The 26,929-nt window shown below is 45.8% G+C and overlaps 1 protein-coding gene across 2 annotated transcripts in view; it reads right to left on the bottom strand.

Moving 5' to 3' along the window:
- The window catches only part of LOC310964109 (uncharacterized protein), a 30,423-nt gene extending 7,999 nt beyond the window's left edge, over positions 1-22,424 (bottom strand). For both annotated transcript variants that reach the window (XR_014593719.1, XM_083937106.1), the window contains exons 1-28: positions 22,359-22,424; positions 16,181-18,728; positions 14,234-14,295; positions 13,728-13,766; positions 13,471-13,632; positions 12,809-13,329; positions 11,264-11,526; positions 10,924-11,058; positions 10,734-10,829; positions 10,588-10,625; positions 9,052-10,406; positions 8,019-8,144; positions 7,891-7,925; positions 7,526-7,678; positions 6,247-6,378; positions 6,059-6,097; positions 4,827-4,955; positions 4,608-4,731; positions 3,495-3,665; positions 3,330-3,364; positions 2,930-3,094; positions 2,688-2,822; positions 2,411-2,449; positions 2,179-2,319; positions 1,274-1,374; positions 1,138-1,161; positions 265-721; positions 47-109 (exon numbers count right to left, since the gene is read on the bottom strand). Coding sequence is in view for 1 of the 2 variants with exons in the window: in XM_083937106.1 (XP_083793232.1) it covers positions 47-109; positions 265-721; positions 1,138-1,161; positions 1,274-1,374; positions 2,179-2,319; positions 2,411-2,449; positions 2,688-2,822; positions 2,930-3,094; positions 3,330-3,364; positions 3,495-3,665; positions 4,608-4,731; positions 4,827-4,955; positions 6,059-6,097; positions 6,247-6,378; positions 7,526-7,678; positions 7,891-7,925; positions 8,019-8,144; positions 9,052-10,406; positions 10,588-10,625; positions 10,734-10,829; positions 10,924-11,058; positions 11,264-11,526; positions 12,809-13,329; positions 13,471-13,632; positions 13,728-13,766; positions 14,234-14,295; positions 16,181-18,430 (6,990 nt within the window). In the remaining variant the exon portion in view is untranslated. The remainder of the gene's footprint in view (positions 1-46; positions 110-264; positions 722-1,137; positions 1,162-1,273; positions 1,375-2,178; positions 2,320-2,410; positions 2,450-2,687; positions 2,823-2,929; positions 3,095-3,329; positions 3,365-3,494; positions 3,666-4,607; positions 4,732-4,826; positions 4,956-6,058; positions 6,098-6,246; positions 6,379-7,525; positions 7,679-7,890; positions 7,926-8,018; positions 8,145-9,051; positions 10,407-10,587; positions 10,626-10,733; positions 10,830-10,923; positions 11,059-11,263; positions 11,527-12,808; positions 13,330-13,470; positions 13,633-13,727; positions 13,767-14,233; positions 14,296-16,180; positions 18,729-22,358) is intronic.
- Between the last annotated feature and the right edge of the window lie 4,505 nt (positions 22,425-26,929).

Below are 26,929 nucleotides of genomic sequence, written 5' to 3'. Positions count from 1 at the left end.
TCTTATAAGGACGGTAAATTAGGCACAAATAAAAAACACTATTCACCTTTCTTTGTGGTGCGTCTTTGGCCATTGCAGTTCTGGACTTTCTGTTGCTTTTTCTGGGGCTCTGTAGAAAATATACATTAAACAATTCCCCAGATTAGTGACATGTGGAATAAATGGGAAGACTTTCATTAAGCGTGGATGTGCACAATGATAACCTTTCACTCAAAATGTCATGATCTCTGGTGCCAAAGTAAGAATTTCATTGGAAGCCCTCACCTTATCCTCCTCACCCTGGGACCAGCCTTCCCGGGTGAGTCTGTAGTTGCGAACTGCTTCCACGACAGCCTGGTAAACATCTTTGCTAACCTGAGGAAATTCTGTTTCCTTAGGCGTGGGCGCTGTGGCCGAGGGGGCGGGACTGGAAGTAACTCCATCTTTGTTTCCACTGCTGACAGCAGAGGTCACATCCTCTTCCCCGTTTACTTCCGTTTTCTCTTCATCTTTATTTGACACAGATTCAACAGCAGAGTCCACGGCGATCTCAGTTCCTGGAGTCCTATCGACCCCCGTCTTTGCTACGTCACTAGCGGTGGTAGCAGGTTGTGGAAGAGGAAGCTGAGTCTGAGATTTCCCAGCTTGGGACACGGACTTGGCTTTGACGCCGATGGTGTCCGGATCAAAGTTGATTGAGATCTCGCTAGCATCTTGTAGACGCCGTTTTAGCATCTTCACACTAAAATCACACAGAAAAGGTGTCAGTTGCAATGAAGGCCGGTTTGTTTTCACACTATGAATGAATGTAGTTCTGTTAAAGACATAAGAATGACAATTTCCTAGTTCTTATCTAGTGTCACAAACTGTTTCGTTTCTCTTCCAATTACCAATTCATATGCAGATCTTTTCTCAATAAATCATTTGACCTGTGAAAAGTATCCATCACATTTTCCCAGAGTCCTTGATGACCATGTCAAATATGTTTTCCTTGTCCAACCAAAAGTCCAAAAACCACGGCGGTTGTTCAGTTCATGATTTTAAACAAAGCTCCGCGGTGAAGCAGTCATCGCATTGATCACTACCATGCTTTAGCAGCTGAAACATGTTTTGTCTCTCTTAACCTGACAAGAATCATTTACAAAGTGATATACTCACGATTCAAAGCGTTGAACTTTGCTCCTGGAGAGAGGAAAAAGAAGCTGGTCAGTTAGGGTAAAACACACACAGAGGTAGAGATGGTAAAGGCATTCCCACTTCATACCCCGAATTCTAAAAAAGGACGCATAAATACCAAGCTGCGTTGAGATTCAAAGAGTCGATGAGAGATGAGAAGTTGTTGCATTTCTGCAGCACCTTGGTTACACCCGTGGATTCTGCCATCTCAAAGCATATCTGAGGAAGAACGACAGTCAAAGAGTGAAAAGATGAAGGAAGTGACGAGACAGAAGCAGAAAGAACATTAATAAGCCATAAGAATTCACTGTGAGAAGTTAAAGTACGTTCAAACAAAATGGCTGACGACTCAAAAAGGTCAAACAAACTCATATTCCCTTAAAAATGACCACTGTAACTTAGGGCGCACTCACACTGTCCTTCCGCACCGCGCCAAAACAGGTTTTTCGGGTCAAGCCTCTTGCGTTTGACCAGTGTGAGTGCAACCGCTCCACGCATAGCTGCGGCCAGGTGGCCGTCCACGGCCCGTCTGAGAGAGGTGGGCTTTTGTAGAGCGCGTTTGCACGTGTACGAGCATGAGGCCTACGACGGTTCTGACGTAATTTATGTGGACATAGAAAAAAGGAGAGACCATGCGCGGACATTTAACAACAACAATGGCGGTGAAAGGTTCACGTTGGTGTGATGCGGAGGTGGAGTGTTTACTGCAGATTTGGTCGATGAAAAGATTCAAAAACAGTCGACAAGACGCACAAAAACTCTGAGGTCTACGGAAAGATCTGGAAACAAAGCCACGCATCGCCATGACGTCATCAATGCGTGTGACGTGTTACGGCGTGATGACGTATAGGCAGCAAGAAGCATTTGCGCGAGGCCCAGGTAGTGTTAGTACAAACGGGCCTGGAGGGGGGGACAAGGACCCTAAAGCACGGGGCACGGGACGGATGCACAGTGGGAGAGCGCCCTGAGTTGCAGAGTAATAGTGCTGCCTGTTTGAGTAACAGGAAGTGTGTGTTCTTGTACCCTGTTGGAGAGCGGCAGAAAGCGGACGAAGGTCGTGACGGACAAAACCACTTCTACGACCGCCCTGATGACGTCTTCAGAGGTCTCGGAAACTTCCACACACAGCAGACGCTCCGCCAGATGCTTTGGCTCCAGAACTCCCTGGAGAGCAGGAAACAGTTGGTGTTTAGGACCAAAGATCTGAGGATGGGCTGCTTTCACTTTAACAAAATAAAAGTAGTGTTAGACTTACAGCGTTGCTCCACTTCATCAGAGTTGTGAACATCATTTCCTGTAAAAAGATTAAGAGTAACGTTGTCACAGATGTCGTCAAAACACATTTAATTCATATTTTTAAACATTTTCTGTGCTTGTCTGTGGTGGTCTCTACACCAGTGCATTGGTAAATATAGTATTTGCAGCATGATCTGTTATTAAACGGACGAAAGACAGAAATTCTTCTTTATTCCCGTCTGCGTCTGAGAGTTTTTCTATCCCTTCCTGATCCTGACGCCATGTGGTGTTCATACCTCACTGGATTCAAAGGACACGTGTTGCAAAACGAAGTGAACGAAGAGCTTCCAGCCTTTGACGGAAAAGGGGTTTTTGATGTGATCCCGGACAAAATCGCAGCAGGAAGTCCAATCGTTGAAAAACACGAATGCCTGGAGGTGAAGAGAGGAAAAATAGAAAAGGGAAAAACTGATTCAAACAACACAGCTTCATTTAACTGATAAAGTTACAATTAACGCTTGTAGTTGCTGCTCCTTACCCTCCTCTGCAGCGGTAAGACCACCACGTTGTAGTACAGGGTGTGGAGGTTCTGTTTGGAGAAATAGGGCCAGAACAGCTTGGCCACGTCCTCATGGCTGTAGTCTTCAACTGGCAAACCGGTCAACATGACTGTGTGGAACGCGGAGCCACGACCACGGGCCTTCTAGGAAACACAACGTTCAAAGACCAAAGTTAAACTGTGTTGACGCGGATTCAACTTTAAGGTACATGTGGATGATTGATCACAGAACATCATATATGAGAATGTATAGTTGGTTTAAATGTCAACATGAAGGGGGTGATTGTCACATTTCTGCTTTGCTTCCTGAGCCAAACGGCCACAAAGTTGATGAGCTTAAAGAACGGATGTGTTGGAGAGTTTAACGTAAAGTGTTTACCTCAATGTCGTCCTGTCCTTTGACTGTCAGGTGATCTTGGAGTTAAAACAAAAGCAAACAGTTACTTTACTGAATACGTTAACGTGGTAAATGTGGAAGTATCAAACTATTACATTGAATTTGGATCCAAAAAGTGAACTAATAATGTAAGAAAGTCCCTCTCACCTGGGATGATGTACCAAGGAGACACAGTCGGGAACAGGAAGGGACGAGTGCTCATGGTGACCCAGCACGGTCCGTAGCTGCCCTGTGGGATACCAAAGTCCATTGGCGGGATGATGACCCCGGCGACGGCATCTTTGCTGTCTGGTAAAGCGTTCTCAGGAAGTCTTGGTGCTGCACAAATAAAACATGTGTGTTAACTATATATTTCTAAAGTTCTTCTATTCTACTTTAATACTTTCCATTATATGAATAAATCTTTTTTTGTCATTATACAGGATGTACAACAAAGCTACATAATTATATACCGTATTTTCCGCACTATAAGGCGCACCTTCAATGAACGTCTTATTTTGAAACTTTGTTCATATATAAGGTGCACCACATTATAAGGCGCATAGAACAGACGCTACAGTGGAGGCTGGGGTTACGTTCTGCATCCATTAGATGGAGCTGCGCTAAAGGGAACGTCAACACAACAGTCAGGGGAGGTCGTCCTGTTGCTTCCTCCACTTCGGCACCATTGATTGGTTCATGTTAAACTCTCTGGCTGCGGCTCTATTCCCGTGTTCTACTGCGTGACTAATGGCCTTGAGTGTAAACTCTGCGTCGTAAGCGTGTCTCTTAACAGGAGCCATTTTGGGCTCTTTACACAAACACACACATGGAAATGAAACGGCACGCTTCACGCAGTCGTATATCTCAACATGCACCGCGCGTTACTTCTTCTACGGGGAAAATAGAGTCGGCAGCTGCTCACCGTAGTTGGAGACCTGTTGTGGCTCAATATTGGTCCATATATAAGGAGCACCGGATTATAAGGAGCACTGTCGGCTTTTGAGACATTTGAAGGTTTTTAGGTGGAACTTATAGTGCGGAGAATACGGTATATTATAATTATAGTATTACATTATAACATGGTATTTAAAAAAATTGAAGTTGATCAGAATAAATCTAGCTGCCCAGATTGTTTGTGTTTCCAATGAGTTTGTGATGCAGACAAAGGCTGTACAGAGTAAAGATGAATCAATCTTACTCCGGGTGAAACGTCTCAGACTCTTTACATCAACTTCTTTTTCCAAACTGAGAAACAAAAGACTCTTTCCTTAGACTTACAAAGTAATGAACGTTTGCGCGGTACTTTCAGCCTGTGGACCTGGTGGCCGGGGTGTCGTTTCAGGAGACTGTACCAGACTCCGAGCCGATCAGCATCTTGAGGAGTCTCAAATTCTACGAACACCTGGAACGCACAAGACCACCACCACGACAGCAGGTAAGACTGACAGGAAGTGGTTGCTTTTTTTTAAAAACAGCAGCACTTGTGTTTGTTTGTACCTTGTTGAGGAAAGGCAGAAAGTTCCTGACGTGATTGTTTTCTTTCAGAGTCTCTTCGAGCTCCTTCGCCTTCCTCCAGGAAATGTTACTGATGATGATTGTTCTCTCGCCGTCGCCATCCGTCACTTTCTGCATCATAAACAGGAAGTGGAAATCAAAAACACTCACACAAACACACATTTCTGCTTGGCTGCAATACACTGACAAAAAGACTATAGGCGTTTTCTTTGCGTAGTTTGAAGAACCCGACTTTTTACGGAGTCTCCACTGCAACAACTAAACACAACCGTAGTTCTGAAGACGCCATTTTGAGGGACTTTTTTTAGCTCCTTCCTCAAACCAGGTTTCTTTGAGAACATGGGGAACTTTGTACAGTGATTGGTCCAGACGCAAGTGTGTGCCAATGCAGCAACGGCAACTGCCATCTTTAACCGCAAGCTGATCACTAAATCACGTCACAATTATGATTTGATGCTTCATGGTCACCAGTGACGTGCAGTCAGGGGAGGCAGGTGAGGATGTGAGAGACGAGAGGTGAGGCACAGACAGCCGAGCCTCCCTCCAGATTGCGCAATCACTCACAAACTGGATTGAGCGCGTGCCCTCTGCGCGTGCTTGTTCCCATGTCTGTGTATGTTTCCAATATGATGGTTGAGGACACTTTTATGTAATAAAAGCACACGTCTTCTTTTCCATGGTGTTCAGTAATGTATTTTACGTATGTGTGTAATATTTAAATCTTATTGATATGACATAGTAAACACAAGTAAACACAAGACGTGTGCTGTGCCACGATGTAGAGCTTAGCGACAGGCTGTCATTTCTCACCCTGAAAATGGAGGATTTGATTTCTAAACTAAGACATTTTTCAAAGCTGGACTTTCAGTCAGTTAAGGTAAGAAATACTGCAATATACAGTTGCACTGGTGTTTTAAAAATGGTTTTCAGCATCCTATTCGCTCCTCCTATCCTATCGTCATCCTACTGTGTGTTTGTAAATCTGACTTGTGAGTCAGTGCCTCCTCAACCCCAACCCTCACTGTACGTCACTGATGGTCATTCCCCCCTCACTGCACTTTGCAACGTATCTGAACATGTTATATAAATTAGATTTAGTCCGAGTGTAACTTGGAAAATTGAAATGAATTACTTGTAGCAAAAACAAAAAATTTTGTAATGCAGTTTATGAATGAGAAGGGGAGAAAATGTGTGTGTGGTTGTGTGTTACTTACAAAATTGATCTGCGTCATCAGCGACTTATAAAACCCAAGCTGAAAGAGAAACAGTGTTAAAATGCAAAGATACTTTTACACAAACACCATATTCCCCTCATCACAAGACTCTTGAGAATGAGTGGATGTGTAATAATTGTATTTTAAACATCAATCTGGTGTGTTTGCTGTGAAGGGTTCGTTCTTACCGGTGTCATTGAAAAGCCGTCAGCGATCGCATAGAAGGAGATTTTATACCCTTTAAAGGTAATGCCCAGCTTTCCCTTCCTTCTTTTCACGACTCCGATCAGACTTTCCAATGTTGGCATCAAGACGAAGGCCTGAGAGGAGAAACAGACATATAGCAAATGGCAAAGTTAACAATAGTGTTGTTGATAGAAGTGAATGGTATTCCTCATTAATGTTCTCACAGCACCCCATACTGACGGAAAAACACAATTGTAGGAATGCAAATTTTGCAAATTCATGGCCATAAGTTTCCAGAACCTTTGCTGTGACACGTATTTATTTAACTCTGGTGCTTCTTCTGATCACGCTTGAGATGGTTCTACACCTTTATCGGAGTCCAGCTGCGTTTAATTAAAGTGAATGGACTTGAATAGGAAAGGCCCACGCCCGTCTATATAAGAGCACCCTCCCACTGTGCCTCCGTCCCGTGCCCCGTGCTTTAGGGTCCTTGTCCCCCCCTCCAGGCCCGTTTGTACTCACACTACCTGGGCCTCGGAGAATGCTTCTTGCTGCCTATACGTCATCACGCTGTAACACGTCACACGCATTGATGACGTCATGGCGATGCGTGGCTTTGTTTACACATCTTTCCGTAGACCTCAGAGTTTTTGTGCGTCTTGTCGACTGTTTTTGAATCTTTTCATGGACCAAATCTGCAGTAAACACTCCACCTGCGCATCACACCAACGTGAACCTTTCACCGCCATTGTTTTAAATGTCCGCGCATGGTCCCTCCTTCTTTTTTCTATGTCCCAACAGGCGCACAGGAAATGACCTCAGAACCGCCGTAGGCCTCGTGCTCGTACACGTGCACACGCTCGTACATGTGCAAACGTGCTTTACTAAAGCCCACCTCTCCCAAACGGGCCGTGGACGGCAAGCGTACCGCTCCTAGACGCGGTACGGTTGCACTCACACTGGTCAAAGGAACCAGACTTTACCCAAAAAATCTGTTTTGGGTCGGTGCGGAAGGACAGTGTCAGTGCGCCCTAAGACAGTGAAAGAGTGAAACCTTTAAGGGGGTCTGAACGGTATATAACAATCAGTAACATCTCATGATGATGAACGATCCAAAGGATGTTCACTTGTAAGTTAGAGTTGATTTAACAAGTGAACTTAATTCATTTATCCTAAAACGGCACGGACCGTTCATCTCAGAATCCAACTGAAGACTAAAACGCAAACAGCAGAACCGTGATTCTTAAATCAAACATTGCAGATTAATAACCCGGTGCCTACCATGCGCGCCTGAGGGATAATATAGATGCTGTCGTCCGTATATTGAAACCCAAATGGCGTGATGAGTCTCGCCAGGTCCCGCTCTGTGTAGCTTCCGTCATAATACTCCGGCAGGTTGGTTATGAGTGACAGCTTCGGACCGGATGAATCAATCTGTAAGGAAAGGAGAGAGGGGAAGAGTTAGCAGCGGTAACGGTTCTGTTTGTTTAGGATTTAAGATCACGACAAGTGCACTTATCAACAGTGTTGCAGCCCAGAGGAGGACGGCAATACGTGTGGAAAGACGTTTACTGGAATCATGTTTGGACATTTTAGCAACAACATAAAACGTAAACAGACAAGAAAGTCGAGTAAATGCTGCGTACCTTTGGTGAGACGAGGGTTTTCAGCGAGTGGAAGGCTGTGAAGAGAGACAATGGATAACAAGAATGTAAAAACAACAAAGGGAAAGTGTATTTATTATGACACGCAGACATTTTCTGGGACTTCTTACGGATTTTGCAAAGAGGCAGCTGCTTTATTATCGAATCCTTTAAATTTAGACAAGTAGCTGCGTTGGATTTGGAGGCATCACTGGGCGATGCTGCGTCGGCTTGTGTCTTCCCTGCAGTCTCGGGACCTTCAAAAGATCAAAGTCAGTTGATTAGTTGTGTGTGCACCCTGACAACCACCCCTCCTACCACAACAACAAACAATTTAATTGGCTCGTCCCCGGTGCTTAAAAACACACGAGCCTCCCCCGTTTTTAACCCTGTTTCATAAATAACGAACAGTCCCCAAGTCAAGAAGCATGGAGGGACAGATTAACACAGAGTTAGGTTGGGATTTCCAAGGGATACATTTACAATACCGTATTTTCCGCACTGTAAGGCGCACCACATTATAAAGCGAACCTTCAGTGAATGTCTTATTTTGAAACTTTGTTCATATATGAGGCGCACCGCATTATAAGGCGCATAGAACAGACGCTACAGTCGAGGCTGGGGTTACGTTCTGCATCCATTAGATGGAGCTGCTCTAAAGGGAACGTCAACACAACAGTCAGGGGAGGTCGTCTTGTTGCTTCCTCCACTTCCGCACCATTGATTGGTTCATGTTAAACTCTCTGGCTGCTGCTCTATTCCCGTGTTCTACTGCGTGACTAATGGCCTTGAGTGTAAACTCTGCGTCGTAAGCGTGTCTCTTAACAGGAGCCATTTTGGGCTCTTTACACAAACACACACATGGAAATGAAACGGCACGCTTCACGCAGTCGTATATCTCAACATGCACCGCGCGTTACTTCTTCTACAGGGGAAAATAGAGTCGGCAGCTGCTCACCGTAGTTGGAGACCTGTTGTGGCTCAATATTGGTCCATATATAAGGAGCACCGGATTATAAGGCGCACTGTTGGCTTTGGAGACATTTGAACGTTTTTTGGTGCGCCCTATAGTGCGGAAGATACGGTACGGTATAGAAAAAAAACATTTTCTACAAACGCCGCTGCATTTTAACGTCACACTCAATCCAAAGATCTTCAACATACCTTTTTGTACCGTTGCTGTCTCCAACCCTCCACCCGACACCTTTGCCTCCACAGATGCTTCGGTCGGTCGTCCTGCAGCCTGCTGTTGCACGTGTGACCTTTCCTTCTTGGTCTCTGGTCCTCGTGCAGTGGATTCAGGTTCTGACGGGTGGCGTTGCTGGATGCGCGGCGAAGCTTTGACAGATGTGTCCGTTTTCCAGGTCTCAACTGAACCGTTTGATGGTTGACTCTCGCCGGACTTGTCCGCTGAGTCTTCTGGTTCAGCCTCTGTAGTTGTTGGGTTTTCTCCTTGGTCCCCGGCACAACTTTCAACTCCCACGGGTTCTGCCACTTCAACTCCCATTCCACCGATCTCCATTGGTTCAGCTCCACTTGCGTCAGCTTTGTCAAGTTCTGCCTGATGCTGAGCTTCAGGAACTGTGACATTCGCTGTTCCAACATCCTTGGCTGTGTCTTTGGGTGAAGCTTCTTCTTCTTCTCCATCAGATTTATTTTCTGGAGCCGTGGACTTCACTGCAGCTTCTCTCACAGCGTCTGCTGCGTCATTGGCTTTGTCGGGTTCTGACTGTTGCTTAGATTCAACAACTGTCACGTCTCCTTTCTCAACAACCTTGGCTGCGTCTTTCGGCACAGCTTCTTGAATCGTGGTTTCAGATGCTTCGAGCTTGGAACCGTTTCCTTCAGGCTGATCTTCTGGAGCCGTGGACACTGATCCCGAGGGCGTCTTCTCCTTCACCATAGAGGCTTGGGCGTCATTGGCTTTGTCATGTTCCTGTTGCTTAGATTCAAAAACTGTCACAGCTGCGTCCCCAACAACATTGGCTGTGTCTTTCACTGTAGCCTCTTGAATCTTGGTTTCAGATTCAGGCTTGGAGCTGGTTCCGTCGGGCTGGTTTTCTGGAGTCGTGGACATTGATCCTGAGGACTCTTTTTGCGTCACCACAGCTTTTCTCACGTCTTGAGCTTCGCCGGCTTTGACATGCTCTGCCTGTTGCTTAGCTTCAAAAACTGCCACATTTGCTTTTCCAACAACGGCGGCTGTGTTTTGCAGTGGGCTAGGCTTGGACTTCTTTCCATCAGGCGGATTTTCTAGAGGTGCTGACTTGGATACCGAGGTCGTTTTTCGCTTCACCACTGCCTTTCTCACAGCCCCCTTTGCGGGGAACTCTCCAGTCTTCCCCTTCTTAGTTATCTGCTTGGTTGAGACGTTTTTCGCTTTTGAAACCAAGACTTTTGCTTTACTGACAGTTGTTGGACCTTTAACTGTTCTTTTCTGAGGGCCGGCAGGTGAAGGGAGGAGAACTTTTCTTGTGGTAGTGGTTTGAGGTGTGGAGACACTGGACGTAGCAGGTTTCCTGTGATTAAAAAGGGTTGAAATAGAGAAATGGAAGGTCAAGTTCACAATTTGAGTGCTTTTATGTTATTTACTGTACGATAGTTGTATCCTTCACATGTTGAATACTTGGATAAATTCTGTTCCGCATCTTTTGCATACAAAAACATGCCCAGATTTTTTTGTCATTATATAAAACTTACTTCTGAGGAGGCTTCTTCTGCTCCTTAGAAACACTTTCCTGTAAACAAATTGAGATGTCTTCTCTTAGATGAATCCGATAATTAACAGTGTGACCACATATGAACATTTCCCAGGGATAGAGAAAGAAAGACATGAAGTGTAATACCTTTTCACTGGCAATGATCGGTATTCCATGAATATAAACGTTCTTTACGCTCTTCAATTCCTTCGCAACTTCCTCTTTCTCAAAGCACACGATTGCCTACATGTGCGCACACACAAAAATGCACATATCTTAGGATTACCACAACAGTCAAGACCTCCACTCTACACATACTCGCTCTTCATTAACATACCTCCATTTTGGACCGAAGCAGTTCGATTGACTTGGTTTTCCCATAGCGCTCCATAGCAAGGGTCACATCACCGTGGGAGAAAGTACTAGGAATCCCTTTTAGTTTCACTACGGCCGAAGATGAAGATTTTCCAGACTGCGCAAAGTCAGGGAGAAAACCACAAGCTAAGACCAAATGTAGTGTTGCTCATCAGGACATTTAAAGTGGTTAGAAGAGAAAAATCTGTTTTCAAAGTATCTAATCAAACCGATGTCGTCTGCCATTTAAAGCAAGGAGATTTTGTGCTTCATATGCAGTACATGTCAAATGTTCCTGGTAAATTACACACACACACACCAACCTTGGTGAAAGAACTTCCCTTGCTCTTCTGCAGGTTGGGCTTTGCTTTAGAGAGCTTTTTAGCTAATGGCATCTTCTTTGCTGTAGAGGATGAGGAAGAAGCAAAGGAAGACGGGGAGGGTTTTCCTCCTATGGAAGAGGGGGACGATGATGATGATGATGATGATGATGGTGTCGTCATCTTGGCTAGCTCGGCCATTAAGGCAGGAGCTAGAGTTTTAATCACAGTCTCCAGATCGGACTCTTTTGTCAGAGATGCGGCAACTAAAAGGACAAAAAGAGTGCAAGACAAGTTTTGATGGTTGCAAAGTCTCAAACAAAGTCCATATTGTAAGATTTAGAAATGTAGAGTTCATGATAAGAGTCGTATTATGAAAATAAGTTCCATCCCTAAACTGCAAAGTTCAAAATCTCACTGCTGAAGAGCTGCTGGCTCATCTAAATCTCCAAAGCAAGAAAGCTGTTTCCCAAACTGGTGAAGGATTCCTTGAATACTTTATCCATAAAAGCACAAGAACTAACTGTTTCCATCAGTTGCATTCACTTGTACACAAAGGTTCAATAGACTCTGGTATGTTTGGTCACAAATTCAGTCTTGAAACTAGAGATGCCACACCCCAAACCAATTCCGATACTGGTGCTGTGGGTATCAGCTGATACCGAGTACAGATACCGATACTAGCGTGTTTAAAAAAAGGAAGAAGAAAAAGATTTTTCTACGCCTGCATGACTGTGATCTGATCATCATCGTGGTAAGGCCTGGCTCAGGTTAAACCCTTTGTAAAACATGAATGAATACAACAAATGGAAGCCATTTCTTTTTAAATGGAACAGTATAAAACAGTTGTGCAACAGCAACTTAACTACATAAATGTAGGAATAATCATTAAGAACTACTAAGAATGATTAAACTGCTTAATTAAAGGCCTGTGAATGTTCTCATGTGTCCAGGTCGTCGTTATCCTCAAAGCAATTTCAGTCCAAAGCAACTGGACTTGGTTATTTGTCTAGGAAGACGTTTCACCTCTCATCCAAGAGGCTTCATCAGTTCATGTACGCATCTGACCAGGCTGGGACCAGGACCAGGCTGGGACCAGGGCCAGGAACAGAACCAGGACCAGGCTGGGACCAGGACCAGGCTGGGACTGGTCCAACTATCTGGTGTGGAGATCCAGGTATTTAACCTCTCACAGGCCGATGATGTCACTGGAACCCTTTGTGCTCCAAGTGCCAACGACCGTCGTTAGAGTGGCAGTCGTTGGTTTCGACTTCGTTAGTGCTCTACTGAGTCTAAACGACCTGCTTTTGACTGAAATTGCTTTGAGGATGCTTAATTAAAGATTGAGAAGAACTGTGTCAGAGCTAATGGAGCTAACCAGTAAAATTATTCCTATTTCTAGTAAGTTATGTTGTATCAGATCGCTGCCTGGACTTCCGTACTCGCCGATACCGATGCCAGCATTATCCGCAGTATCTGGCATCAGAATCAGAAGAACTCTACTTATAAGATGGTCTTATATCTTGAAAATATTACAGTTTCTCTAACCTGGTGTTTCCAGTATTTTCTTAGCCAGGGCCGCTGCGTCATTCGCCTTCTTTCGCTGAGGGGATCGTCTCTGATCACTCCTCTTTGATCGTGGTGGTCTCTCGTCACTCCTTGTTGGCGATTTTCTCTCATCACTCCTCTTTGTCGCTGCTCTTCTCTCGTCACTCCTTGTTGCTGATCTTAGCTCATCACTCCTCCTTGGTGGCGATCGTCTCTCGCCACTCCTGCTTCGTTGCGGTCGTCTCTCGCCACTCCTGCTTCGTTGCGGTCGTCTCTCGCCACTCCTCGTTGGCGGTGATTGCCTTTCGTCACTCTTACACGGTAGCAATCTTCTCTCGCGGCTTCTCATCGGGGACGATCGTCTATCGTCTTTTCTCTTTGGTGAGGACCATTTTTCATCTCTCCTCCTCGGGGATAACCGTCTCTCTGAGCTCCTTGAACGTGACCAATGGCGCAAGGAGGTACGGTGGTCATACCGTGGGGAACGGGACCGAGACCGAGACCAAGACATGGACCGGGACCTGATGTGAGAAAAGAGCTAATCTTGTCATAATCTAGAAAAATGGTTATCACAGAAGGTCTTTTATAATGTTCTGCAGGAACACATTTGGCAATTACGCAATGTGGCGGCGAACGCTCAGAGCAGAGTGTGTGTCACAGACCTGCGGGTGTATTTAGAGCCGTGAGGTGAATCTGATCGTCTATCGAGTTTCTCCCTCCTGCCCTCTGGGGAGGGGCGACTTCCATGGCTGACTTTCTGGTGAGGACGCTGGGGAGTCTGGGAAGAGGTTGAGGGCGAGGGCTTGGCGTCTTTTCGCGCAGCACTGAAGAGCGCAATGGACAAGAAAAGCATGATGAATGAATGATGGGATGTTTTGTCAAAATCAGTATGTGTGACTGTGCAGCTAGTTAAATTTACCCTTGCGTGAGTAGTATGTCACCATCCCACTCTGGGTATCTGTTGAAAAATAGGTAGGTGGTCATAAAGCAGTTGTATTCGTGTGATTCTCTTTAGGTCAAAGGGTATCGAGGAACTGAACAGGTTCCGTACGCTATAATTATAGAACATGCGGGAGAGATGAACTGGAAGAACCCGTTATGAACCCTGGCAGACGTTCCACAAGCCACCCCCCTACATACAGGTTCAAGACCCTTCAAGGTATACGCTTTAAATACTGCAGAATGTAACTGTGCTTTATGGACCATGCTGCAGAAGTAACATCAGGGACAAACAATCGTGAGGTAGAGGTTATACAGAGGTAGAAAGGGTTCAGAAGATCTGCCAGCCAGTCTGGGCCTCCATGGATACCTTATTTTCGCACTTCCCTGGTGGGCATGCTCCAAAAAGGTTTAGAAAAATTCTAATTGTGAATAAATAACAATTAGCAATATCTTCATAGAGAAAAGTGAAAGAAGGACACTGACTTTTTTCTGAGGACCGTGCAGCTCTCAAGGTGAAGGCCGGTGTTCTGATGGGAGATCCAGTCCTAGTCAGAGCGACAAACACAGCATTTAGACCCATCTCATTATCATCATCACAACTCTTCATCAGCTTCAATATCACAAGTGTCATGGTTGGAACTACTGACAACATAGATTTTTTTATTCAACATTAAAGCAGCTTTAAAGAAACAGCTCAACAGATCTTCAAAGTTTGTCCCTTTGTTGGTCCAAGTCCAAGTGTCCAAATCAGTCTCTCTGCTCATGTTTCAGTCACAGTTTCTGAGCAAAACTAAAAAAAACAAGCTTCAAAAAACACAGATCAGGTTTGTTTACATGTCAACAGAAATCATCTGACTAACAAGAACAACTCTGAGTCCAAATGCAGAGTGAATACATTGGCCGACAGTAAATAAACAGTTGAAAAAGGTTTGGATTGAGAAATGAACGTCAAGACATTGTGGACAAAATTATTCACGACAATAAATCCTACTAACTTAAACACCTCATTTAGAATTACAGCTTCCTTTTATCAACTTGAGTTCGAGGGCAACAATGTCAAACACAATAAAAGTGTCTTCTTGGGACCTTGTTAGTGCCGTTTCTGGTTCTTCGGGCTCGTGAGGTAGTCAGAAAGTTTCCTGAGGTTTGTTGAAGATCGTCCGAGTCATTATCGAGTTTGGATCAAACCAGTCATTCAAGACGAGACGCCTGGGGTCGACGGGGACGTGGTGAAACTAGGAAGAGGAGGCGGCTGGTGTGGCTTTTTAAGCGTTTGTTAAACGCGGTGTCCCAAAAAGACAAAAAAAAAAAAATTGTTCCGGGGTTGGTGAAGGATGATGCTGGTGACGTGGCATTTGTAGAAATTCACAATTCAATTTCGGGAAACAGAAATACGTTCTTTAAAAAAGGGGCCTTATCCATAATAATATATATAAAAAATGATATTCTTAGACATGGAAATAGTAAAAGTGAGACTGATAGTACTACTGGTGAGAATAAAAGATATTATAACAAATGTTTAAAAAAAAAAACTAAGTTATACTGTGGGACAACGGGCAAAAATAGAGACAAGAAAAAAGGACGCCCCCTTCCATCGTCCTCTGACGCACTTGATCTTCAGAGTTTCCAGATTCTTCCTTGTCACGTCTTCTGACCATTGGCTTTTTATCACATTACAACAGACGGTTACTGTAAACTTTGCATCACTTTGGACATTACACCAATGACTTTAACTTCCATCTGCTTAAACTAGACAATGATGTTTTAACAACAGTTTTAAGTCAATCGACTCAAATGAAAATCAGACATTTTAAACGTGTATTACAGATAAATAGTTAGCGGTGGCATCCTGGAAGCATTTAACTGATTTCCATGAGAGTACATCCAAATCAGTTAATTGTTAATTGTTAAAAAAAGCTGTACTCAACATTCAGGGCATTAAAATAGCAGCAAATAGATATAGATCCAGATATCGTGGAGTAACTTCATCCTGTGTGTGTGCCGTAATAAGAGTTTCTATTTCCTGTTTTGGTAGATCGCTGATCGTGATGCATGTTTGTACATTGTCCCAATTAACAAAATAGTCGGCATTTCATGTACGGGAGAACGGTCTGTGAGAGCCGCGTGGGAGCAATCCCAGCCCGTTTCCTTTCTGTCTTTCGAGTACAACTCCTTTAAACAATCTCTCACAAAGTTTGCAAACTGGTTCAAAGCAATACGCGATGAAGGGCCTTACTAGCATTTCATAGTCATTAGAAACAATCCAACGACCATCATCCAATGATCATTTTACATGAATCCTTTCAAATCGTCTTGAAAATACCCCCTAATGGAGTTTTAATCAAATCTTTTACTTCCCTACAAAATGAAAGCTAAAAATTTAAATTGGTTTCTAAAGGGAGAGTGAACATTGTGCAGACTTCCACTCACCTTCATACGAGCACATTCTTTGTTACACAGACAACAGGTATGTGGAAAGTTTCGTGGCGTGGCCGCCGCATAGTCATTCATCATGGCCGGTGTTGGCAGACATTTGGAGACCGGCCTCTTAACTGGAGGCTGCCTGCTGGAAGGTGGGGGCGGCAGACGAAGAGGGTTCATCCGGCCAGGGGCTGGCTGAAGCAGCGGAGGAGGAACACCGATGGGAGGAGGACCGCGGGGCAACACTGGATGTTGCATGACACCCATGATGCTGGTCACGTGAGGAAGAACGGGTACCGAGTTTGCAGAAGAAAATACTGGAAGCCACTTTGCTTGCCCCGTCTGTGATACTGGCTGCTTCGGTTGCTGCTGCTGCTGCTGCTGCTTCTGCTGCTGCTGCCTCTGCTGCTGCTGCGTCTGCTGCTGCTTCTGCCTCTGCTGCTGCTGTGTCTGCTGCTTCTGCATCTGCAGCGGCTGCGTCTGCTTCTGCATCGGCTGCTGCTGCATCTGCTTCTGCATCTGCTGCTGCATCTGCATCTGCTGCGTCGACTGCTGTGTGTGCATCTGCTTCTGCATCTGCTGCGTTGACTGCTGTGTGTGCATCTGCTTCTGCATCTGCTGATGCGTCTGCTGCTGCTGCATCTGCTGCGTCGACTGCTGTGTGTGCATCTGCTGCTGTGTCTGCTGCTTCCGCATCTGCTCAGCAACTGTTGACACTTGTCGTCGGGTTTTACTTTCATCCTTCGTGGCAATGAGATCATTACTGCCAATGACCACAAGGCCAGGTCGACTAGGATGCACACCACGGTACAGACTGGGGGGTGGTTGGTGGGTGTTTGACGTCGACTGGCGATCTGCCTCTGGTTTTTTGAAAGGAACGGGATTGGACGCTTCAGACTTGGGAACTCTGTTGTCTGTGTCTTTCTTTGGCAGAGAGAAAGAGCTGAGGATTGTTTGGTAAGTCTGGTTTGGGTGGGTCTGCAATGGTTTACCCTGATCATTGCTCAGGGAAGCCTTTGAACTCAGTATTGAAGTGTACGGAGAGCTGAGACTGGAAACAGAACTCACCAGGTCACGTGAAGAAGCCATGGCACTGCTTTTCACCTGTGCTGCATTTTTTTGCAGTGAGTCTCGGCTGTGTCTGCTGCTATCGTAAGGGTCCATTTGCAACATACCTCCAGTCCCACCACTGTTAACTCTACTGCCACTGGTTCTTCCAATCTCATCCCTCACCCCTACAGTATATTTGCCGGTATGTCCATAGTCAATCACTGTACTCTGCTGGAGAACACCCGATGATGAGATGTCCTCCTGGCGCATCCCTGTCCCTCCAGAACCACTGAAACTCTGACTGTCCATCCCACCCACGCTTCTTGCGGGTTGGGGTTCAGAGCCGGGGTTTGAATGAACTGCAGTTCTCGCTCTCTTGCTCTTCTCACTGCAGATATTACGCAAGATGTACGGCAGGTTAGCGGGGGTGATCTGGTGTTCAGGGATGGAGATGAGCTCCTCAAGGTCCTCTTTTTCAAGTCCAAAATGCATAAGGATGTTCGACGCCAATTCAGACGTGTACTTGGGCTTACTGGACTCCGTAGGGGCAACAGGTTTGTCTGGGACTGTATAATCCAAATCACCCAGCCCTGGAATGGTCTGAACGGCAGGATTTCTTTCACTGGAGGCATTGAACCTACTGTCACCAATGCCTGCACAGGTAGACGAAGCAGATGATGAATACAATTTAGAGGGGTCAACAGCAGGGGGCGTTGGGAAGTTCGACAACCAGCTCAAGGAGCTACCGCCGCTTTCAACGCCTGAGTGTCGATATCCTGGAGGTGCAGATGTCGAGGACATTGGGTAGGGGACCCTCCCTGTGTCCGAGGAGAGGAACTCCTCCCTTTGATTGCTGGCAAAGCGAGCGCCCTGGTCTACGGGCTGATGCATTGGTGTGCCAAGAAGCCTCACCTCCTCTCTGGCTCTGCTAATATGCATGTCTACAGACCTCTCTATGTTCTGGTCTATTATGGCCCTACTTTGTTCAGGCATGTAGTTCATCGACTGAGGCGGCATCGATGGGAGCATTCCCCCAGAATTGACAGGAGGCGCAGAAGGAACTCCAGGAGAGGTTAAGCTTGACCCAGGTCTAAGGTGAGAAGATGCCCTCCGAGGGTCCCTGTCTGCCTGTATACTGGAGAGTCCATACTGCCCCGGGGTGGAACTTTGGTTCCCCGAGGCATAGGGGTTATACATGTGATGGGACATGGTGTTTACGATCTTCAGAAGATTTAGGAGATTGATCGCCGCAGCAGTCGGAGAGGGGGGTGTTGTGGGTATGTAGGGAGCCGGTGTGTTGGAGTTCGCCGTCAAGGTTGTGGCTCGGCTGCCAACAGCGAGAGCCTTGTTAATCTGCGTCAGTGCTATCTGAGCTTTCAGTTGAGCCAGATGCAAGGAGGCAGCCTGCTGGCCAATCAGGAGCGAGCTCCCCGGGAGCCCACCGAGTAGGGGGCTCGTTAGGTGCCCTGGAGCAGGAGAAGGGGCACAACGCTCTAGCAATGCAAAGCTGAAAAGTTAAAAAAAAGGAAGGGGTTATTGAGTGGGAGTGGACTGTAGCTTCTTGGACCGGTAAAATGCATCATCTGGAAGGTCTTGTCTTCAGACGTCCAATCACATTCATTCAGTCCATTTCACTTCCTGGTCTTCACTGGCGAGAAAGAACAGAGGAGGCAAAGGCAACAGAGCACAGATAAAGAGAGAGAACAAGGTCACAGCCATTAACAGGAAACACCCACGCACAGCCATTTATTTCCTTTCCGCGCTCATCTGTGGTGGAAACAGTGACACTGGGACCAGCGACGACACCACAACACAAAGCACATTGCAAGATTAACATTTCAGAACGCATTAGAACCAAAGTGGAAGATTCAAACCTGGAATCACAATGTTCAATGCTGCTGGTGCATGGTAGACTAAATAATAATAATACTGAACTTCCCGTACAACTCTGAATCACAATTTATTAGTAAAGGTTGGGTAGCGTAACAAAATGGGATGACACAGTTTTCCACATGAGAAGTAAAAAATAAAAAAACTCTGAAAAGGGTCTAGAAGCACATCGTCTCCCTCTTCCTCAGAAGGGAATTCTGGATCTGGCCTCAGCCCCGCTCAACGCCGCTGCTTGCCCTAGGTTAACCGATATAAGAGCATACGTGGATCAAGATGGCTAGCGTTAGTGGAAACATCAGATTTAACCAGTATTACATGTTTGAGCCTCACGCTGGGTCCAGACAGGAGGCAGAAGCACAGCTGAGCGCCCAAAAGCCGGTGTAGAGCGCCGGCGTCCAGAAAAGTAACCATCGAATAGAGCTGCACGATATGAGGAAATGTATAATCTGCTTTAACGGTGTAGCGGTGTACTCATCTCATCTCATCTTCAGCCTCTTATCCGGGGTCAGGTCGCTGGGGCAGCAGCTCCAGCAGGGGACCCCAAACTTCCCTTTCCCGGGCCACATTAACCAGCTCTAACTGGGGGATCCTGAGGCGTTCCCAGACCAGTGTGGAGATCTAATCTCTACACCTGGTCCTGGGTCTTCCCCGAGGCCTCCTCCCAGCTGGACGTGCCTGGAACACCTCCCTAGGGAGGCGCCCAGGGTTCATCCTTACCAGATGATCCTGAACCACCTCAACGGGCTCCTTTCAACACAAAGGAGCAGCGGCTCTACTCCGAGTTCCTCACGGATGCTGAACTTCTCACCCTTAGCGGTGTACTCAGTTATGAATTTTGCTGCTTTCTTTAAACGGCTAAAATACAAAAAACTGTATTGAACAAATGTCTTGAACTGGACACAAATGGCACCATTCAGACATTTTAAAATTCAGTGTTCGACTGATTCGCTTTTAACCAACTCTGTGTTATATTGAAAGCCGATATCACGACGACACTAAAAAAAACAAGAAACGCAGATCCACAAACCTGCTAGTTGCAACTGTGATAATGTTACTGAGTGGTGTAACTCGGTCTCTGAGCGTCTGTTACTCAAACTGGACTCCCTGGACTGCGTTTCGTGTCTCACTGGTAGGCCTAAGTGAACCACTTGGCCCAACATTGCCACCTATAGACATCACAATAACCATCTACGCATAAACTGTCTGGGGGGGGGGGGGGGGGGGGGTTGACAAAGGTTGCCGCCCACATGAATGTGAACTGATTTGGCTCCGCTGCCCAGAGTCCCGCGCTCTGAACTCCAGCTTTAGACACAAACACACAGGGAAATACGGTCCAGATTGGAAAAACAGCCCTTTCACACTTCTCCAGTGGAGAGGTAGAAGCGTTCAGCGTTCAACAAGTCCAGCTCGATCCCGTGTACAAAGATAGGCGGCAGGACACGAACGGATTAGGAGATAAAAGGCCTCTGGACCCAGAATCTTAACCAAAGAATAGCAGGTCCAATATTAAGGGAAGGGTCGTTCGATCGCGGAGACGCCATGTGGATCCTGAATCCATCACACTTGCTACTTAAAACACATGCTATACGTTTTCTAGTAGCGATACATCTGAGCCATCGAGAGCTAGCATGCTGCTAGCTACAATCGATCTAGCTCCAAACATTCACGGAGCCTTTCTCCAGGTTCACTGACGGCACCTTTAATGGAAGATCAACGAACGTAGGCTAGGCTATCCGACTAGCATTATGTTTCTTACACATCCTGTTACTCAAACAGGCGGCACTATTACTCTGCAACTCAGGGCGCCCTCCCACTGTGCCTCCGTCCCGTGCCCCGTGCTTTAGGGTCCTTGTCCCCCCCTCCAGGCCCGTTTGTACTCACACTACCTGGGCCTCGGAGAATGCTTCTTGCTGCCTATACGTCATCACGCCGTAACACGTCACACGCATTGATGACGTCATGGCGATGCGTGGCTTTGTTTCCAGATCTTTCCGTAGACCTCAGAGTTTTTGTGCGTCTTGTCGACTGTTTTTGAATCTTTTCATCGACCAAATCTGCAGTAAACACTCCACCTCCGCATCACACCAACGCGAACCTTTCGCCGCCATTGTTTGAAATGTCCGCGCATGGTCCCTCCTTCTTTTTTCTACGTCCCAACAGGCGCACAGGAAATGACCTCAGAACTGCCGTAGGCCTAGCGTTGGCCGTTGCTGGTTGCCAGGGTTGTCTGTTGTTGGGTGCAGCTACTGTAGGCTGACACTGGGTGAAATGGTTATTTGTCCCAGCAGCTGAGTGAGCGGAGACGGGCAACAACCAGAGTCACTATAGGCCGAGCATTCACTCCATGGACTGAGAGAAAGGAGAGAAACGCCATTCAAACGCACGCCCACATGGCTACGCCTCTCCTGGATGCTAACATCACTTTCCTCTTTACTTAGCTGGAACGGCTAACGCTGACGGCTAACGCTAACTGCCAGTCAAACTCCTCTAATCCTTGTTTTTATGCTGTGATTTTCTGGAGGGGACGAGTTCAAACAGGCTCAAACAGGCTCCGGTCTCCTGGAGCTACTGTGCCGGGTCTGACCAACCTGGCAACCCGACTGCTGGACTTATTTTTTGTTGTTGCAGCGACGATCTTGAGACACTAGATGGCGGAGTTCTGCTCATTCTCCATATTCAACCTTTAATGTATTACATACAGCTATATTATTATATATTGTGTATTATCTTCTCTGTATGATGAGCTAGTTTGTTGATTGTCGTCTTGTTCTTACTCTAAAACAAAGACTTCTGAATAAAAAGTGAAAGAAAACAAAAAAACAAAACAGAAACACGGACATTTTTTCCCGACATAATTATCGCGTTATTCTACGTATCTTACCTGAGAGTGACGTCATTGTTGTAGCTAGGTTGTTAGATCTAAACGGTGGCGCAGGTGTTGTTTCAGGCCTGAGCAAAACCGTTAGTGACGTCACTTTAAGGGTGACGAGTGCAAAACGTTCCAAAAAAAATGTCGACCTAACGGCTGAGTTTAGTTTTTCTACCGTTAAACACAAACGACCGTTGAAATGTTACAAACCAGTGTCGCTCGTCGCCTAGCAGCGGGCGCTAACGGCCGTCTTCACGAGGGCCCGACCGGAAACAAACGTTAAAAAACGGGATTTCCAGTTGAAAACGCGAACTTACAGCGTCTTTAAGTACGCTGTGTTACTCTGCGTCGTTTTATAGCGACGTCTTTGGTGCATACCTTCAGTTATTCGCGTAAATCTCTCGTCTTTGATGTGTTCAGGCTCATCTTCGTGCTGTTAGCAGGACGGCCGGAAGTCTCAGATGATAATGACTTCCGTCGTCGAGCCTTTCAGAGTAAAAGCGCTAACGTGGAGGACTAAAACTGACAAAAATAAACACATAAATAAATAAATTACTCGATAAATGAATTAATATGACATTAAATGTACTAGAAATATAAAAAAATATATATATAAAAATATTATATAACCGATGTTTCAATTGCTTTTTAAATGTCTTTATTTATCTTTTCATTTTTATTCATTTTATTAATTTTTTTATTTACTTATTTTTAATTATGCATTTATTTATTTATTTACGTCTTATTAAAATTCATTTTACATTTCTTCATGCATTTTTTCATGTATTTATTTATGTTTGCATTTTTTATTCATTTTATTAATTATTTTAAAAAAAAATTATGTATTCCTTTATTTATATACGTATTATTACAATTAATTTTACATTTATTTATTTTTTACTAGGCAAATGAGAGGGCGTGGGTCATTTAATTAAAAAAAATACAAATAAATAAATGAATAAATAAAAAAGAAAGGCCGGAGGAGGCAGGAGAGCGCTGTGCTCTCATCATTCTGCCACACAGTGTCGCTATAATCACAGAAATCCACTTCATACGTTTCACTCAGGCCTTTAATGGTGTTTAAAACATTTAAGTGCAGTGGGGATGAGTTAGTTTCCCCTTTTTCACCGTAATCATCTTCCATCCATGGACGGATCATGAGACAAGGGGCCCCTGGGCGCAGGTAAGAGGCCCCCCGCCCCCCGCACTCAGAGATCCACGCTCAGGCAGTCGACTTTCTTATTTTGTGTCCCTTTATTTCATTTATTTTATTCTTACTCTACTTTTACTGTTTTTACCTTTGCTATGGGGTCTTTTTGTCTCTTTGTGTTTGATTTAACGTCTAATTTAAGTCGTTTTTCATCATTTTTATCGTTGATACGTAGGTGTATGTGTTTGTTTCTGATGTTTTTGCTTCTACTTTCAGTCATTTAGCGTCTCTTTGTGGTCGTTGTGGGTCGTTTATCGTCGACACGTAGGTTTATGTGTGTGTTTCTCATGTTTTTGTGTCTTCTTTCAGTCATTTAGCGTCTCTTTGTGGTCGTTTATTGTTGATACATAGGTTTATGTGTGTGTTTCTGATGTTTTTGCTTCTACTTTCAGTCATTTAGCGTCTCTTTGTGGTCGTTTTGGGTTGTTTATCGTCGATCCGCAGGTTTATGTGTGTGTTTCTGATGTTTTTGCGTCTACTTTCAGTCATTTAGCGTCTCTTTGTGGTCATTTTGGGTCATTTATCGTCGATACGTAGGTTTATGTGTGTGTTTCTGATGTTTTTGCGTCTACTTTCAGTCATTTAGCGTCTCTTTGTGGTCATTTTGTGTTGTTTTACAGCACCTTTTGATTCATCCATGCTCATATCATTCCGACCGGTCGATTCTACCTCGTCATGCGATTTGCGAGGCTACGGCTGATTTAAAATAGTATTTTCGATCCATTTTCAACACATGAAACACTGATTTGAATGTAAAAACAACACGTTAAATGTGCAGTACCTCTTTAAAATACTGTATCTCACAACACTGGATTTAACAGATTTGTCTAATTTACATTTAAACCCACAGAAAAAGTTACATATGCGTTAAAAAGGATTCCCTTCAGACTGAGCGACGCACAACGAGACACGTCCCTTCTTCCAGAACCACCTCATGCGCTTTAAGTCTCTGATAATAAACCGTTGTTGACGTTACGGACGGTTGAATCAACAGTTTATCAAAAGGTGACGCAGAATATTTTCATTAAAGGATCGTTCTCTGTTGGGGATTGCAGCAAATTAATAATATATCCCCTTTATCCCCTCCCCCGGACCACAGGGCTTAACACTGGACCACCACACAACAGCTGACTGGCACTGTGTGTGTGTGTGTGTGTGTGTGTGTGTGTGTGTGTGTGTGTGTGTGTGTGTGTGTGTGTGTGTGTGTGTGTGTGTGTGTGTGTGTGTGTGTGTGTGTGTGTGTGTGTGTGAGTGTGTGGAAGGTGCGGTTGAGCCAAAAGATGTTTATTTTTGGCTGTCATCGCTACCCTGACAGAGTCTCATGGCGATGACCTCACTGCGGAGGACACACACACACACACACACACACACACACACACACACACATGCATACACACACACACACACATAAAAATGACTGTGACAAATCAGGATTGTGTGTGAATTTGATCGACCGTAACAGCACACACGTTCACACTTCATGCATAAGTTGTCAGGTATAATATATATAATATCACACACACACACAGACACACACACACGCACACACACACACACACAAACACAAAGACACAGACACACACACACACACAGACACACACACACACACACAGACACAGACACACACACACGTGCACGCACGCACGCACACACACAGACACACACAGACACACAGACACACAGACACAGACAGACAGACACACACAGACACACACACACACACACTCATCTGTGTCCTCTCATGCATGTGGAGCATCTACCTTCCCCGCGCACTAACACAAGGTCAGATCCTCTCTAATGATCTCAACTATTCTGGCCGGAGGTAACCTGACCCCGGATCAGTGACGGCGGACGCCGCGCGCCGCCAAGACTCACGAGGAATGCGAAATCTCAAATTAGGATCTGTCTTCGACGACGGGGAAAAAACACGGCTCTTGTTTCTTTGACTTGGCAAAAACGGAAAATCTGTGCAGGGAAGATTGTTCAGGGAGCGTTTGAGCGTGAAGGCGCCCGAGATGCTGCCGCCGCGTCCCCAAACATCACAGGTGTGGCGTTGAGATGCAAATGAATGTCAAGTTTAAAAGCGGGTGTGGTCTGAACAAGGGCGCCAGAGGTACTTTACGCCCCCTGGCATGAACTAGCGTCGCGGCTGGTGCGATCCATAGGCCGTGTAAGAAATGGACGTAGCCACCGCGGCACGGTTTGTGGACTACTGGTTTGAAAGCAGGAGATCGGCGTTAGCACGTCGCCATCTTGGTTGTTTAAAACCAGAAGTGACCATATTTGGGCAAAAGGGGTGGGGCTAGGGAGGAGCGCTAAGCTGTGTCTGTTGTCGCTTCAATGACGCTGCGCTAAACTAACCGCTAAAGAGGGAAACGGTCGGTTTTTCAGCCGGTAGACACGACTCATCCGCTAGACCGGGGATCTGTAACCTTTACTATCAAAAGAGCCATTTTTCCCCCTCTTCTCGACCTCGGGGAAGACCCAGGACCAGGTGGAGAGATTAGATCTCCACACTGGCCTGGGAACGCCTCAGGATCCCCCAGTTAGAGCTGGTTAATGTGGCCCAGGAAAGGGAAGTTTGGGGTCCCCTGCTAAAGCTGCTGCCCCCGAGACCCGACCCCGGATAAGAGGCTGAAGATGAGATGAGATGATGGAGCCGCAAAACATATTTGATGTCACAGCTTATAAAGTTTTATATAAAGTTCATTCATTCATTCATCTTCAACCGCTTATCCCGGGGTCGGGGTCGCGGGGGGCTGGAGCCGATCCCAGCTGACATCGGGCGTGAGGCGGGGTCCACCCTGGACAGGACGCCAGTCTATCACAGGACACGTAGAGACGAACAGAGACAGACAACCATTCACACCTACGGGTGATTTAGAGTCATCAATGAACCGAACACCTGCACGTCTTTGGACTGTGGGAGGAAACCGGAGAACCCGGAGAAAACCCACGCAGACACGGGGACAACATGCAAACTCCACCACCGTGTAGCCCAAGCCATCATCATCATGTGAAAGCAAATGAATGTGTCTACGCAACACTATAATCCTCCTCTATGTTCTTGGGGGGACTTATCCGTGGCTAACATACCAGTGCGGGTCACCAACTCCAGATTAGCACCTGCAGGGAAAGGCGCTGGGCTGTAGACGTAGGATGTGACGCATATTTTAGTTTCACGCAATCATTTAAAAAAATCACCTTAAACTCCAAGATAACAGACATTCCCTCGTCCACTGTGCAAAAAACATGTTATTTACACGTTGTTTATATAATTTTTCTGGCAAAGCTACAGGGAGCCGCTGAAAAGGGGCTGAAGAGCCGCGGGTCGCCGACCCCTGCGTTAGACTATCTGGCCGTCAAGTCGCGACGTAACACCCTTTCAAAAGGGTGTTACTTGGATTTCTGGGTCCAAGCCTCGTGTTTCTACAACGCCGCAGGGCAGAGTTTTAATTGTCATTTTACCTCTTTCATATTACCGTCTATGGGCGCACTCACACTGTCCTTCCACACCGCGCAAAAAACGTTTTTTCGGGTAAAGCCTAGTGTGTTTGACCAGTGTGAGTGCAACCGCACCGCGCCGTCCACGGCCCGTTTGAGAGAGGTGGGCTTTAGTAAAGCGCGTTTGCACGTGTACGAGCATGAGCGTGCGCACGTGTACGAGCACGAGCGTGCGCACGTGTACGAGCACGAGGCCTACGGTGGTTCTGAGGTCATTTCCTGTGCGCCTGTTGGG

Source organism: Echiichthys vipera, assembly GCF_963691815.1.
Source record: "Echiichthys vipera genome assembly, chromosome: 22".
NCBI classification, from domain to species: Eukaryota; Metazoa; Chordata; class Actinopteri; order Perciformes; family Trachinidae; genus Echiichthys; species Echiichthys vipera.
This window is presented reverse-complemented; position numbering and strand designations above follow the sequence as displayed.